Source organism: Marmota flaviventris, chromosome 13 (genome assembly GCF_047511675.1).
Source record: "Marmota flaviventris isolate mMarFla1 chromosome 13, mMarFla1.hap1, whole genome shotgun sequence".
NCBI classification, from domain to species: domain Eukaryota; kingdom Metazoa; phylum Chordata; class Mammalia; order Rodentia; family Sciuridae; genus Marmota; species Marmota flaviventris.
The window spans coordinates 67,141,748-67,158,361 of record NC_092510.1 but is presented as its reverse complement, the minus strand read 5'-3'; the positions used below and the strand labels follow the sequence as shown (position 1 = coordinate 67,158,361).

Sequence of the window (16,614 nt, the reverse complement as noted above, 5' to 3'; positions counted from 1 at the left end):
ATGCCATTAGCATCTTGCTAAGATACTGTGGTGAACTAAGCACTTACTTTCTTCCTGGTTCCTCTGCCCATGTTGAGGCTCTGAAAGAAGAACAGAAACAGAAGGCAAGTCACAAGCAAACTGACATGAGAATATCATAAACATATTACAGGTCCTTTTACCCAAGGATCTCAAGGATATTGAGCTTTCCCAAGTCTCAAGAACAGTTCCAGGGCCACTCTCAGTGGCCACATGTATTTCTTAGCCCAGCCAAGGAGGTCCTGTATCTGAGGCAACCATTTCAGACTCAATGGGATTACCTATGAAGAATGTTATTAGTAATTTAGCACTGGGCATTTATTTTTCTTCTTTTTTCTTTCTTCTTTTTTCTTTTTGATACTGGGAATTAAACCCAGGGTTGCTTTGCCACTGAGCTACATCCCCAGCCCTTTTTGATTTTCTTATTTTGAGACAGGGTCTTGGTAAGTTGCTAAGTCTGGCCTTGAACATGTGATCTTCCTGCTTCATCCTCCAAAGTTTCTGGGATTATATGTGTGCACCACTGCGCCCAGCTCTAGTTTTAACATGCTAAAATTTTAAGTTCTGAAGAGTAGTGCTGTGGTTTGGATATGGTTTGAGTGTACTCCAAATGTTCATGGGTTGAAGTTCTAGTCCCCAGGGCAATGATATGAAGAGGTGATGGTACATTTAAGAGGTGAGGTCCAGTGGGGAATCCTTGGGTTATTGGAGAAATGACCACAAAAGAGATTAAGGTAGTTCCCTGACCTCTTGGTAGTTCCTCAGAGTGGGTGGTTATACAAGGAGCAAGTCTAGCCCCTTCCTCCCTCTCTGCTTCCTGGTTCAAGATGTGATCCTTCTCTTGTACAAGCTCTGTCATCTGCCATGAGGTCCTCACCAGAGTGGAGCTGTTGCAAGAGCCATGCCCTTGAATCTCCAGAACAATGAGCTAAAATAAACCTCTTTTTTCCAAAAGTAGCCTGCTTCAGGTATTTTGTACAGTGACAAAAAGCTAATACAAGTAGCATGCTCAATTCAACTCATTAAACATTTGGAGAGTATCTATTTATGTGTCAGGCACTAACCTAAGCAGTGGGACAAAGACAAAGTTTGCGCTGGCTCTGTGGAGGGCAGATGAGTGTGATCAGTGCTCATCAGTCATTCATTCAGCATAAGTTCCCTTGAAAGGTGGCTCTGTGCCAGCAATGGGATGTGTGTGCACAGGTTGCTGTAGGACAGCACAGAGGTACCTCTCCAGCTTTGGGTACTCAGGAAAGGTTTCCAGAAGTGGTGTTTCTTAGTTGGGTATCAAAGGACAAGATGCATTTTCAGAAGGCATAAATGGCATGTACAAAGGCAGAAGAAGAACAGTAACAGAGTCACCAAACAAAAACTATATATATATATATATATATATATATATAACAAAGAGATATTTTAGATATCAAGCATGAGGGGACTTAGTGTGGGGTGGAGATATTAGGGAGGGGGCCTTGGAAGAAGCAGGCTTAGAGCACTGAAGGAAGGGTCAAGGCACCAGAATACAAGTCAATGGGAACATGTTTGTGGCAGAATGCACTTGGAAAGAGACCTCTGCTCCCAGCTCTGTCACTGACTGTCTGTATGATCTTGGGGAAGTCTCTGGGCCTCAGTTTTGCAAATGTAAAGAGAAAGAGTTAGAGCAATGGGCTCTTACAGCCGTATAACAATAGGCTCTGTGGGAGAGGCTTGGATGGTAGAAGGGAGGAAAAGGGTTTCAAGGGAAAAGAAAACATATCTCAGCTTGGAATTGTTGCTGAGTTCGGATTTCTGCCAGGTTTCCAAGGTTTCCAGTGATGGGAACCCTTCTCTTGAGGCTTTGCCACAGGAGCCAGAAAACTCTTTCCTTTGAAGAGCCACTGATCCCTAAGGTAACGGTATGGAAGCGTTGCAATGTCCACCAGCTTTCCGGCCCACAACAGAGCACTGGAGGGCCAATCCCAGCCCAAATCCTCAGCCTTAAATAGAAAATGAGATCCAGTTACTACTGCCCCCTGTAAATATGTCTGTAAAACATTTATCTGGCAATAAAAGAACTGACAAGGCAATTTGAGTGTAATTGTTTTTGGCAGTTGGAAATATTTCAATTAACACACTATAAAAGCCACACTATAATAAATGCAAAACAGGCCAATGAAATCAGCTACAGCCCTGACTTCCCAACCATGGCAAAGGAGATTGAATGTCAGGCTGCCACTTTGGGCCCTTGGTCTTCCAGAAAGAAGAAGCCTGAGACAGACAAGCCTGAATTCCTAAAAAGCTTTTGATGGTTCCTCCCAGAAGCCGTCAAACCACAGAAGAAGAAAGCCCGAGCTCCCTCCCCAGGTCCTCAGAACTCTATCATCTGGCCTCAAGTCCCCATTCCAGCCTGCTCTCCCAGTCATGTGCTAGGGCTTTGAGGTGCAATTCAGGAAGGCTACTCAGTCCCTGAGCCTGGCTTGAAACTTTCACCTCTTCATTTTCCCAAGTTTTCATCTGGCTATTCCTCCTGCCAGGAATGCCACCTTTCCCTTCCCCCTCCTGCTCCTGCTACTTCTGCCTAACAAAAACTTACCCAACTAGCTAGCCTCTGTTCATCCTTTATCTAACTTTTCCTGACATCTTACCATCTTCCTCCTATATCCTTCTACTTTTTCTTTTCTCAACTTGAGCAGGTTCCTTCCCACCTTTCATCACCACCACAAGAACTGACTGTAGTGAGATTAAGAATCAAATCTATCTTCAAACACATGCTCTCTTGTCTCTGGGTTTGGGTCTCCAAAAGGTGACACAGTATTATGAAAAGAAGCATAATACTACAGTCTATATGAAAGGTGGCTTGAAACTTCCAGCATGGGAGGCTCACTATTCTTATACTATTGACCAAAGAAAGCCCTCTTCTCTTGGGCAGGCTATTCTCATTGACCAAGGGAGATATCAATAAAAGAGTGAGGAAGAAAGAGAAAATCTACCCAGCCTGCCATAGCAGACAAATTAATCCTGGTGATCAATGGGATAACTGATTTCCCAGCCTGAACTCCTTCACAGTTGAGCATTTTTCTATTGTTATAGATTTCAGTTGAGTGCCCTGAAGGCAGGAACTGTTTCTTATTCAACGTTAGTATTAGCATAGAGCCTAGCACTTGGATATGTTCACCTACTCTTATAAAGGGCACTGGTAACAACACCGCTAACTAGTGGTCACTTCTCAGTTCTTTTACAGGATTTGACATTGTTGAGTTCTCCCTCCCTCCTTTTTGAAATTTCTCCTCTACCTTCCTTTCCATGTCACCAGTCTTTCCAATGTTTCCTTGGAACATCTGGCCTCTCCCTCCACAGATATATGTTTGACCCGTGGATCCTCTTATTCTACGTACTGCCCCAAGGTGCTCTTTCCCCCACCCATACCTTCATCTTCTACCTTATGATAGAGCTCAAATCTATTTCATAGTTTAAGACCCAATACCTCATGATCACAGGGTACTCAACATCTTAAAATCCAATCTCACTATGTTCTTTTTTTTTTCATCCCAAACTGCCACTTCCTCCAGTATTCCTTATCTCATTCAAGTACAACACCATCTACTTAGTGACTCAGGTTGGAAACAGGACTCATTAAAGATGCCTATCTTTATCCTCTCATTAGCAATTTATTTCAAAGTCTAACAATTATATTTCTTCAATATATTTCTTAACTATCCAGTTCATTTATATCCCCCTTAATTCAGGCTCTTACTGTCTTTTACCTAATCACATTTGACCTCCTGTCTCTAATTTCTTCCCAATTTAATAACTGTATCACTATCATCATTTTGAGCTATGGAGCACTTACTAGCCAGTCAATTACTAAACTATTTATGAGCATTATCTCATTTAATCTTTACAACTATCCTCTGTCATTTTTCCTATTTTACAGATGAGGAAATCAAGGCATAGAGAGATCAAGCAACTGACCTAAAATTGACCAGGACTTGAAGCCAAACTTCTAATCACTATCTTTAAATGATCTTTCTAAAATATGAATCTGATCATGCCACTTTCCTGATTTAAAGCCTCCATCTTAGTTGTGAGATAAAGTTCAAGCTCCCTACAATGTCATCCACCTCTTTCCTACTCTTTTCCTCCCACAGCCACACTGACTCACTTACAATTCTCCCTAAGTTTATATAGGAAAGAACCATGTAAGCAGGGAGACTGATCCTGTATGTCTGGTGTGAGATAGGCCCCTGAGTCTTGGGCAGGTGAGAGAAGAAGAGATGGCTGAGCTAGGAGGAGCTGCCCACATAAAACATCTCTCTTTTGCCATGTTCATAGAACTTCTTTCCTCAGTCATCTTCACTGCTCCAGGCCAAACGTCTTGCTTCCTTTCTTTAATATTACCATGATTAGCCATGATGTCACAATTAACACCCTCTGTCAGGTCAATATCTTCATGAGTCCATCTACCCTTTGAAGATACCCTTTTGGTCTTTAACCACATTTTTTGTTTTTTTTTTAAATTTTTTTAGTTGAACATAAACAATACTTTTGTTTGTTTGATTGATTGATTGATTTAATGTGGTGCTGAGGATCAAACCCAGTGCCTCACGTGTGCAAGGCAAGTACTCTACAACTAGCCACAACCCCAGCCCTTTGTTTTGTTTTGCTTTGTTTTCTCCAGAACTGGGGATTTAACCCCAGTGGTGCTTTTTTATTTTGAGACAGGGTCTCACTAAATTATCCAGGCTGGCCATGAACTCATAATCCTTTTTGCTTCAGCCTCCTGAGTCACTAATATAACAGGTGTATACCAATGAGCCCGCCTAACCACCCTGTTCTTTAGATACAGTCCTAGACTACCTCTTTGGCTTAGCACACTCTTGGATGATTACTAGGTTAATATCCCTCCTAGCTTGGCCCAACCCTCAATACAGCCCCATTCAGCCTATCTTGAGACACTTGAGGAAGCCAAAGGACAGAGAGTAGATTCCAAAGAAGTCTGGAAAGCTGTGGATAGGAGCTGAAAGAGAATTTGACAGCTAACAAGAGACATTCTCATTTATAGCAGTTATACATCAAAAATAGATGTCTAAAGTCTATTTAGCAGGCACAATCTGCAGAAGGAACAAGAAAGCAAAGGGATAGGCAGAGACCAGTTGACTATCATCACCATCCCCAGCTGCACTCACTAGTGACCAGGCACACTACTGGACACTAGACAGTCATTATACGCCAATTTCAGAGCCTCCCTGCCAAGTAGGTAAAAATATTCCCCTCTTATTTATTTATTTACTTTGGGGCTGGGCATTGAACCCAAGGGTGCCTAATCATTAAGCCACATCTCCAGCTCTTTTTATTTTGATACAGGGTCTCACTAAGTTGCCTAGGACCTCATTATGTTGCTGAGGCTGGCTTTGAACTTGAAATCCTCCTGCCTTAGCCTCCTGAGTCACTGGGATTATAGGCTTGCATGACCTCGCCGGGCTGGTTTCATTTTAAAGACAAGGCTACTAAAAATTGCTCACACCAAATGATATGATCCATGGAATGATATTTTGAAAACAAAATTTCTAGTCAATCTAAGAGTTGATTATTACCACTCACTTGGCATTTACCAGCACTGTTTTGGTTCATGAGTTTTTGGTTCATACTGAACAATAAAAGAGACCTGTTAATCTCTGACTATACATTAGAAATAAATAAGGAGATAAAAAAATATTTTTTATTTTTATTTTTGGTACCAGGGATTGAACCCAGGGGTGTTCAACTACTGACTCTTATCCTTAGCCCTTTTATAAAAATATACTTTATTTTATTTTTATGTGGTGCTGAGGATTGAATCCAGTGCCTTACACATGCTAGGCAAGCACTCTACTGCTGAGCTACAACTCCAGTCCTAAAAAAAATTCTTGAGCTGTTCCATACCATGAAGATATGATATTTTTAAACTGAGCATGTGATTATTTGGAATCAAGAAGCCCAAGTATGGACTTTGAAGTCAACCATACCTGGGGTTTGAGTGTCTACTGTCCTGCCTGCTAATTGTATGATCCTAGGCTAGGCAAGTTACTTATCTTCTCTGAATCCTTATCTTCAAAACAATTCACTGTCAGACAATCACAGGCTTGTCATGAGGATTAAATGAGTTGCACATGAAGTGCATACTATAGTGCCTCGCCAGAATTCATGCCAAATAAATGATGGCTGGCATCATTACATTCCCATTTATAGATCTTGCTCTGCCCTCAGCCACACAGGATCTGTGTGGCCCTTTGCCTACTAAGAAGCACCCACCCTAGGAATGACTAAAGTCTTCAGAAGCTCACATCTCCACCAAATAATTCAAGGCTGAAACAGGATTGTTCCTGGAAAGAGGGGCTCTTCGAAGCATGTAAACCCACAGACACTGTATCCTCCTTCTTGGGGCCCAGGAGACTTTATCTGCCATTTCAGTTGTCTTGGTCTTTATTTTAAAACTCACTAACAGTTTCCATTAAGCTAAATTGAAACTAAATACCTTACTAGCTTGCAGTTTCAGTTTCTAAGAGTAGAAGCTCTTGGTCCCAAAGGAATGGTAATTCACCAACAAATCTTCCTCTAGCTACACTGTATGCATTTCAAGTTCCAAAGCCTAGTGCAATGTTTAAAGCACACAGAAAGCACCTCTTTCCATAGTTGAAAGAGGTCTCAAAGTTTTGAAATAGTCATATTACAAGATAAAAGGCCTCCTCACACACTATAAATTGTATGAAACTATAAATTGATGCAAACTTTTTGTAGGATAATTTGGCAATATGTAACAAAATTTGAAATGCATATATCCCTCAATTCAGCAACACTATTTTCTTGAAATTTTCCTATAGAAATTTTATATTTATATCTTATGTATCTTGCTTGCTGCAAGATTGGATACTTTGAAAACAAAATTTATGTGCAACATCATTTGTAATATGTTTAAGATGGAAAAAATTAAATATTAATCAATAGGGGCCAAATTAGATAAATAAAACAAAATCATAGCAACTTAAGGGGATATTAATGTTTTAAAAAGAATAATTATTGTACAATAGGTTGACTACAGTTAATAACAATGTATTATAATCTTGAAAATTGCCAGAAAAATAAGTTTTAAGTGTTCTCACAACAACAAAAAAGAGAAACTGTGAGGTAATGCATGTTAATCAGCTCAATTAGCAATTCCACAATGTGTACATATTTAAAAATATGTTGTATATAATAAATATATAACTTTGTCAATTAAAAATAATTTAAAAACAGTATATTATTTTAAAAAATAAAAGAATGAGGTAAAACCTTCATCTATCATTATGGAAAACTCTCCAAAGCACATTTTAAATAAAAAAGCAAGTTACAGGGTTGATGGGGTAGTTCAGTGGTAGAGTGCTTGCCTAGCATGAGTGAGGCCCTGGGTCTAATCCCCAGCACTGTGAAAGAAAAAAAAAAAAAAAAAAGCAGCAAGTTACAGGAATAGAGACCCATCTGCCATCTACTTACTTTAAGAACACATGTGTATGTATATTTGCATATACATATAAAATTTCTGGAAAAGAATATAGAACCTGTCAAGGATGGTCTTGTACAGGCAGTATGAGTGGGGAATTGTGGGGGAACAGGACTAAGATTGTTCACCTTATACTCATTGTCTTGGTTTTAATATTTTTAATGTGACCATGCATTACTTCGATAATTTAACTTAACTGAGAATTTAAAAATTAACTAAGTACGATAAAAGATGTTCGTCTTTCCTACTAATAAAACATTAGCACAGTGTTCAGGAAGCAGGAAAAGGGAATACAAGCCCAGCCCCGTGCCATCCTGGAATTTCAGGAGGATGGAAGCCAACTCCTTTGGACCATTCCCAGATAAGGCTGCAGGAGGCAAGGCAGTGTAAGGATTTGAAAGACAGGGCTCAAGAGTAAGACACAGCTGGATTCCTGGCTCTGCCACAAACTACATATGAGGCCTTGAGCAATGTATTCTCTAATCCTCATCTTCTTATCCATAAAATGGAGAAAAATATTAGTGCCCTTTTCATAGAATTTCTGTGAGAATAAAGTAGAAACAATGCATACAGAGCACAGTACACAGTAAGCCCTCAAGTACCAGTGGCAATGTAGATTTTATGGTTATCATCATTTTATTATTATACCATAGTCTGCCATGCAAGGCAATTGAGTTCCTTTCTGAGAAAATACAAGGAAAAACTGAAAAGTGTTGTCCAGGTTGTTCTTGGTAGACAATAGTAAATTTAGGATACATATTGTAAATCTTAGAACAACCATAGACATATGTGCATAGATACACATATACAAAATTTGAAAAGCACAGCTAAATGTGGATGTGTAATCGATGTGATTCTGCAATCTGTATTTGGGGTAAAAATGGGAGTTCATAACCCACTTGAACCGAATATATGAAATATGATATGTCAAGAGTTTTATAATGTTTTGAATAACCAATTAAAAAAAAAGCACAGCTAAAAAGCCAATACAGAAAATAAAACCCAGTGCCTCACATATTTTTTTTTAGTTGTAGGACACAATATCTTTATTTATTTATTTATTTTTATGTGGTGCTGAGGATCAAACCCAGTGCCTCACACATGCGAGGCAGGCACTCTACCACTGAGCTACAGCCCCAGCCTCTCATTACTCAATTCTTAAGTGTAATGGTCCATAAATGTTAATTAGGTCAATTGGTTGATAGTATTGTTCAGATTTTCTATATCTCTCAATTACTGAGAGAGGTGTGTTAAAATCTCTATCATTATGGATATTTCTATTTCTCTTGGCAGTTTTTAACCTATATATCTTGTGAGGATACTGAAGATTGAATTCAGGGGCACTCGTCCACTTGATTTTTTTTGTGGGAAAGTTTTAAATGATGAATTCAATTTCTTTAATATGTATGAGGTATTTTCCATTTCTTCTATTGGTTAAGATAAATTGTTTTTCAAGAAAATCATCCATTCTACATAAGAGGAGGAATTTAATGACTTAAGATTGTTGCCCTCTATTATCTTTTTTTGTTGTTGTTGTTGTTTTTTTGTTTTGTTTTAATAAAGTTTTATTTTTTCAAATGTACAGTTGATTGGACCTGTTCATGCATCTTCACCAGCAGCTGGGGCATCTCCACCCTTGGTATTTCTGGTATAAATTACTTGAGCTCTATGCTTTGAAACCAGTTTGATAAGTCCTTTACTGAGGAGCTCCTGAAGGGCTACCCTGGCCAGGGAACCTCGAATCTTCAGTCTCTCAGAGACCACAGCTGGGGTAATAAGCTTATAGTTGGGAACTTCCTTACAGAGTTTGTCATAAGTAGCTTTGTCAAACAAGACTAGATTGTTGAGCTTGTCCCGAACTTTGCCTTTGGACCACTTCTTCTTTTTGGCTTTGCCCCCAGATTTGTTCACTGGGTCCTTGTCTTTCTTAGCCGACTTTCCGGCATCTTTCTTCTTCTTGTCATCCTTGGGCGGCATCGCTAAGCTTGGAGAGCAGCAACAGCCACTGGAGCCTCGTCAAGATGTCGGACAAAAAGCTCTATTATCTTTTTAAATGCCTGTAGGATCTGTAGTGATATGTCATTGTTCATTCCTGATATGGGCTCTTACATTTTCTTTTTTATGTAACCTAGCCTTGCTAAGTTTTATCAATTTCATTATTCTTTTCCAAGAAATAGCCTCTGGCTTTGTTAATTTTCTCCATTATTTTTCTCAAAAACAATAAAATAAATTGAATGAATTAATGAAATAAGTGGAATCAATGAATAAATCTTGCTTCTACACTTTAGGTTTAATTTTCTTATCTTTTCTATGCTAAGGTGGAAACTTAAAACATTAATCTTAAACTTTTCTTCTTTTCTAAGATAGCATCTCTATTAAGCACCACTTTAGCAGCATTCCCACAATTTTTTTAATAGATTTTCATTACCATTCAATTAAAATATTCTCTAATTTCTCTTGTGATTTGATCCATAGGTAATTTAGAAGTATGTTCTTCAATTTCTAAATACTTAGAGATTTTTAAGAGATTGTTTAATTCAATTTTGTTCAAGCTATTTCTAGTATGTTGAAATTTGGTTTTTTTTAAGGGTGGATGTTGAATATGGATTGAATTAAATCTGAAGAGCTGAATCTTTTGAAATACATTGATACTTATTTTATAACCCAAGATATGGTTGATTTTTGTGAATGTTCTGCAGTTCTTGGGTATAATTTTCATTATTCAATTCATTTAAAAAATTTTTTAGTTGTAGATGGACACAATATCTCTATTATTTATTTTTATGTGGTGCTGAGGATCGAACCCAGTGCTTCACATATACGAGGCAGGCACTCTACCACTGAGCTACAGCCCCAGCCTCTCATTATTCAATTCTTAAGTGTAATGGTCCATAAATGTTAATTAGGTCAATTGGTTGATAGTATTGTTCAGATTTTCTATATCTCTCAATTACTGAGAGAGGTGTGTTAAAATATCTATCATTATGGATATTTCTATTTCTCCTGGCAGTTTTTAACCTATATATCTTTTGGGCGGGTGTGTACTAAGGATTGAACTCAGTTGCATTAGACCACTGAGCCACATCCCCAGCTCTATTTTATATTTTATTTAGAGACAGGGTCTCACTGAGTTGCTTAGCTCCTCACTTTTAATGAGGCTGGTTTTGAACTCTTGATCCTCCTGCCTCAGTCTCCCGAGCCACCGGGATTACAGGTGCCCAATTTAACCTATATATCTTGACATTCTATTCATAAGTGTATATACTTTGTGATTTTTCTTTTTCTCTTGAGTTGACCTTTTATCATTATAAAATGTTCCTGTTTATTTATGGGAATACTACTTGGTCTGATAATGATAATCACTTAACACTTGCCCTTTGCATGGTGTATTTTTTCTATTAGTTCATATTTCTTTCTATGTCTTTACATTTAAACTATATCTTTTGTAGACAACATGTGGTTGGATTTTACTATTTTATTCTTTTTTTTCTATTTTTTTCCTATTTTATTCTTAAGCTGATAAAGGGATCACATGGCCCAAGCACAGTCTCTTGGGTGAAAGTATAGGTATGGTCATAGTTACCTTGTTGTTCTCCCCCCCACCCCCACCATCTGATCCTGTTCATCTTCTGCATAATTTTGTATTAACTGAAATTTTTTAGTATACCATTTTATTTTCTGTATTGGCTTTTTAGCTGTTTTTTTTTTGTTGTTGTTGTTTTTGTGTATCCTAAATTTACTACTGTTTACCAAGAACAAATATTATACCACTTTACCCTTTGCAATATAATAAATTTACATCATAATTCTATTTACCACCACTATTTCATCCTTTGCCCTATTGTTGTTACATATTTATTTCTACATACATCTAGCAATGATATTGTTTTTGCATTGAACAGTCATATATCTTTTTAAGAAAATAGAAGAGAAAAGCTAGTCTTTTTCTTTACCCAAAATTTATGGTGATGACAAATTCTCCTCGCTTTGGTATATCTGAAAATGTATTTATTTCATTATTCTGTTGTCCCATAGTATTCTGGGTTGACAACAACTTCTTTTGGTGCTTTAAATATATAATTTCATCGTCTTCTGGTGTCCATTGTTTATGATAAGTCAGCCATAATTTGTATCATTGGTTCCTGTATGGAATGTGTCATTTTTCTCTGGCTACTTCCAAACTTTTAGTTTTATCTTGTTTTGTAGTAGTTTGTAAGAAACCTAGACATGGTTTTATTCATAATTATCCTGCTTGTTGCTCACGGAGCTTCTGAAAATCCTATACATTTTCCTCAAAATTTGAAATTTTTTTGATCACTGTTTCTTCAAATATTTTTTCCTCCTTCTCTTCTCTTTTTCCTTCTGGTATTCCAACTACATACCTCTTCTGAGTACATATATAATATTTTCCCACAGGTCACTAACTTTCCTTTTTAAAATATCTTGTTTCTTGCTAAGCACAGTGGTACACATCTGTAATCCCAGAGACTCAGGAGACTGAGAAAAGAAGATCTCAAGTTGGAGGCCAGCCTGGGTAATTTAGGGAGATACTGTCTTGAAATAAAAAATAAAAAGGACTGGGGATGTGGCTTAGTGGTACGGTGTTCCTGTATTCAATATTCAGTATCATAAACAAAACAAACTGTTTCTCTCTGGTCTTCAAATTCAATAATTCCATGGACCCATTTTCATATTCAGCTGTTAGGCCCATCCAATAAATTCTTCATTTCTAATAATGTATTCTTCTATCATTTCTTTTTTTTTAAATACTTCTTAAAAAGCATTTTTCAGTTGTAGTTGGGCACAATACCTTTATTTTAGTGTGGTGCTGAGGATCGAACCCAGGGCCTTGCATGTGCTAGGCGAGTGCTCTACCACTGAGCCATAACCCCAGCTCCTCATTTCTATATTTTTATCTACCCATTAAGACAATATTTTCTTTGAATCTATAAATGTTTTTATTTATTTATTTAATTTATTGGAGGGGGAGTAATGGGGATTGAACCCAAAGGCACTTTACCACTGAGCTACATCCCCAGCCTTTTTTTTTTTTTTTTTTTTAAAGACAGAGTGTCACTAAATTGCTTAAGACTTTGCAAAGTTGCTAAGGCTGTCCTCAAACTTGTGTTCCTCTTGCCTCAGCTTCCCAAGTAGCTAGGATTACAGGCATATGTCATCAATCCCAGCTATAGATATATTTTGATAATTGCTTTAAAGTTTTTGCCTGTTCCTCTCATATCTGGGTTATCCCAATGATATTATCATGCTCTCCTTTGGCTCTGTATCCCTGAGCCATGATCAAGAAATTGCCCCTAGGCAGAGAGCAAGGATAAATGTGTGACTAGTGTTTTCTTCACCTCAGGAATAACTGTCCTATGTCTATCATCCAATGCCTAAAACCATTTGTCTCTTATATTGTGTCCACATGTGTAGTTGTTTACAGTGGGAGAGCAAATCCATTATTACTTGCTTCATCATGGCCAGAATATAAGTCCCGTATATTGATATCTGTAATAGTTACATATAAAATATGTTACATTTTAAAATTCATTGTAGAAACATGCTATTTTTAAAAAACCTACTGTAAAAGCTTTTGTGAAGGACAGAACTTTTTATAATGTAAATATCAATCCTGAATGAAGGCATTGGACCAGAAGAAATCTGAGGTTCCTCCTTGCACAATTCATGAGAAAGAGATTTACCAGAAACAACACAGAAGTTACTTTAGAATAAAGCAGATTATATTTTGTACTGGAGAAGTCAAGGAAAGAGGGTACCTCTTTCTAAGGAAAAATGCCCTGCTCACAGCTTTTGACTGCTTGAGAGCCTTAGAATCTTATCCTTTGTTGCCACACCCTAGCATGAACAGATGAGCTCAGGTCAGTCAGATCCCCTTCCTAAATGTCTGAACCAGGATTACAGACAGAACTGGCAATATGACAGAGATACTGATAGAAATGCTTGTGAGGTCCGAAAGTCTATGATGAGCTGAAAACCACTAAGTTATGAGGGAACAGAGACCATGGGAAAGCGGGCTGGTTGGGAAATGAGAATAAGAAATGGAACAGTTGCTAAAAGAAATAAAGCAGCTATGAGATAGATGTCATTGGTCCCTACATCTGTCCCCCAAGTTCTATACTATCTACATATTCACAACACCCATATACAAACCCCCATATAAACATCTCCCCACTTCTCCAACAATCCTTTATTTGAGGTAATTTGAGTTAGCCCCTGTTCTTTACAATTTAAAGAGCGTATCTGAAATATAGCTGATCCCTGACTTTTGATGTTTCAACTTACATATTTTCCAACTTTATAGTAGTGTGGATGTGATATGCATTCAGTCAAAATCATACTTTGAATTTTAATCTTTTCCTGGACTATCAATATGTAGTATTGAAATATTGGGTATGCAGTATTGAAATGCTCTTGAAATACTGGGAAGCAGCAGCCAGCCACAGCTCCCAGTCAGTCTTGCTTTCCCAAGGGTAAACAACTGTTACTCTACAGTATACTGGTACTAAGCTATGATGCTTGGTAGATTAGGTGCATTAAATGAATTTTTTACTTATAATATTTTCAATTTATGATGGATTTATCTGGATGTAAGCCTATCATAAGTTAAATATCTGAGCTTTAGAATTTGTCAGGACCAGAAAGAACGTGAAGAGTAAAAAAGACTTAGGCATTCTGGATAGAGGGAACAAAATCATTAACAAAGGCACAGAAGCATAGAACAGGTATCTAACCCAAGATCAATGGATTATTTTATTCATCTATCCTCCAATTTATTCCCAAACAAAATTTGAGGCTGAATACCTGACACATTGAAATAAGTAAACAAGAAAATGGATGTGAGGTAGAAATACTAAAAGTAGGAAATAATCTTAACAACAGGGTGGGTTCCCTACATAATAAATAAACAGGATTAATCTGCTTTTACTAGGATGAAAAAGGCAAGAACTGCTTCTTCTGAAGACCCAGAAAGAAAAATTAGTGTTCAGAGTATTGCAGTACATACCTTTCCATCATACATTTAGTCACTCATCAGCTAATTCACTAGTCATTAATCATTCATCCAGTATTTATTAAGCAGGTCTTAGAATGACAGTTAAAGAAGAAGCAAGGCTGAGCTGGTCCCCTCTCCCCAGATTCTCAAATCTAGGAGGTAAGATCAATGGAGGACATAAACTCATCATATAAACTAGAATCCAGTGACTCCAAAGTGTTGTGACACTCAAAGCAGTGAAAATAAAGTTTGATCAACAGCTGTGTCCTTTGTTTGCTTCTTCCATACAAGTCTGTTAGTACTCAGTAACTGGGAAGATTGAACATGCCATACAAATTCCTAACTGGCAGAAAACAATTTCATGTGGCTTGCTCACAGCTGGAGCCAGAGAAGCAACATTACTCTTTAGCATCAGCCTGCAGGCTGCAAAGCACAAGAGCCTTCTGCCATTATTATTCGAGTACCTGGCATGCACCAAGTACTAACAATGTGCTAGGCTCCACTGTGCATGGGGGAGTAGACCAAGTTCTGGTCTCAAATGCTCACAGCTGTTTTGTAATCTGATAATTGTGCATGACAAACCTCAGACCATAACTCTGAAAATAGCATGACTGTAATCATAACAAAATGGAACAGCCATTGGCAAAATTTGTTTTCTAGTTATCACTTCCAGAAGGAATTCCATAATACTACTAGGGGAAGAGAAAATTCTCTCAACTTCCTGCAGCTAAACCTCAAAATTATCATCATGTGCATCCATTCTTTTTCTTCTTCTGTTTCAAAGTGTTCCTCCTATCCACCTCCTCAGAGAATTGGTTCTAGTCAGTTTTTAATCTTTCTCCTTTATCTTCAACTTCTTTCTCTACCCAGACCCTTCTCCCACAGCATTTAATAAATTCAAGTCTTGCTTTCATCTTTAAAAAAAAAAAAAAAACCCATATGGTCTGCACTGCCATCTTAGTTCAATTCAGTCTAGCTTTACCACTGAAGTTGTTTCTTCCAAAGTTCCTGATGACTCCTAATTATTATTATATCTAGTGGCCATGTCCTAGTGCTTATCATCATTGACACCTTAGTAGCATGTGAAACAACTGACCACTCAGTCTTCCTTTGGCTTCTGGGACAGAATTCTTCCTGTTGTCTTCTTATTTTCCCTCTTGCATCTTCTTATTCTCCATTTTGGACTCTTTTTCCATTGTCCAAACCTTAAATGTTTTTATTCTTCTCAGAAGTAGTCTTCCCTGATTTTCCACGAATCAGTGTTAGGATACCCCATCCATGCTTCCACAGCAAAGCCCTATGCTACTTCCTCCACCACCTTTCATCATTGTTCAACAACCAATCATTCGCTGAGAATTTCTTATGTGATAGCTGCTCTGTTAGGAGCTGAGAATACAAATGTAAGCAAAAACATTCACAAGCCTTGCTCTCATGGAGCTCATAAGGTAATGAAAGAGATATACAATAATCAAATAATTACACAAATAACTAAATAATTACAAACCATAATGCATGATATGAAAAAAAAGGAACATAAAGCAGTGAGATTATGTAACAGAGGAACCTCAACCCTGCCTTCAATAACAAGGCAGATGACATGGGAACCAGTTGTGGTGACTGATGTCAGGACTAAAATTTATGAGTGAGTACATTTGTGAGGGAGGGTATGAAGATGTTCTAGAAAAAGGAAACAGCGCGTAGAAATGAAGTACAGTAATAATGGGGGAAGGATAGTACAAATTAAAGTTCAGAGATAAGCACAGAGCCTTCTGCCATTATTATTCAAGTACCTGGCATGTACCAAGTACTAAAAATATGCACAGAATAGATCATGCAGGCTTCAGCCCATGAAGGTCCCTGCAGGGTTTTTGAAATATCTGGATCCTATCCTAAGAGATATTAGAAGTCATGGAAGGATTCTGAATGGGGGATAGCATAATCCGACTGGCAATTTGAAAAGATCATTCTTTTTTAAATATTTATTTATTTTTTTTAGTTGTAGTTGGACACAAAGGTATTGTACCTTTATTTTTTATTTATTTTTATGAGGATCGAACCTAGGGCCTCACATGTGTTAGGCAAGCGC

At 37.7% G+C, this 16,614-nt stretch overlaps 1 protein-coding gene and 1 pseudogene across 1 annotated transcript in view; both read right to left on the bottom strand.

Annotated features, from left to right (window-relative positions):
* Positions 1-16,614, bottom strand: part of Dnai1 (dynein axonemal intermediate chain 1) — a 58,912-nt gene that overhangs the window by 37,338 nt on the left and 4,960 nt on the right. Inside the window, exon 2 of the mRNA XM_071600398.1 lies at positions 48-80. Coding sequence (XP_071456499.1) covers positions 48-80 — 33 coding nt within the window. The remainder of the gene's footprint in view (positions 1-47; positions 81-16,614) is intronic.
* On the bottom strand, positions 9,062-9,508 carry LOC114089229 (small ribosomal subunit protein eS25 pseudogene; annotated as a pseudogene).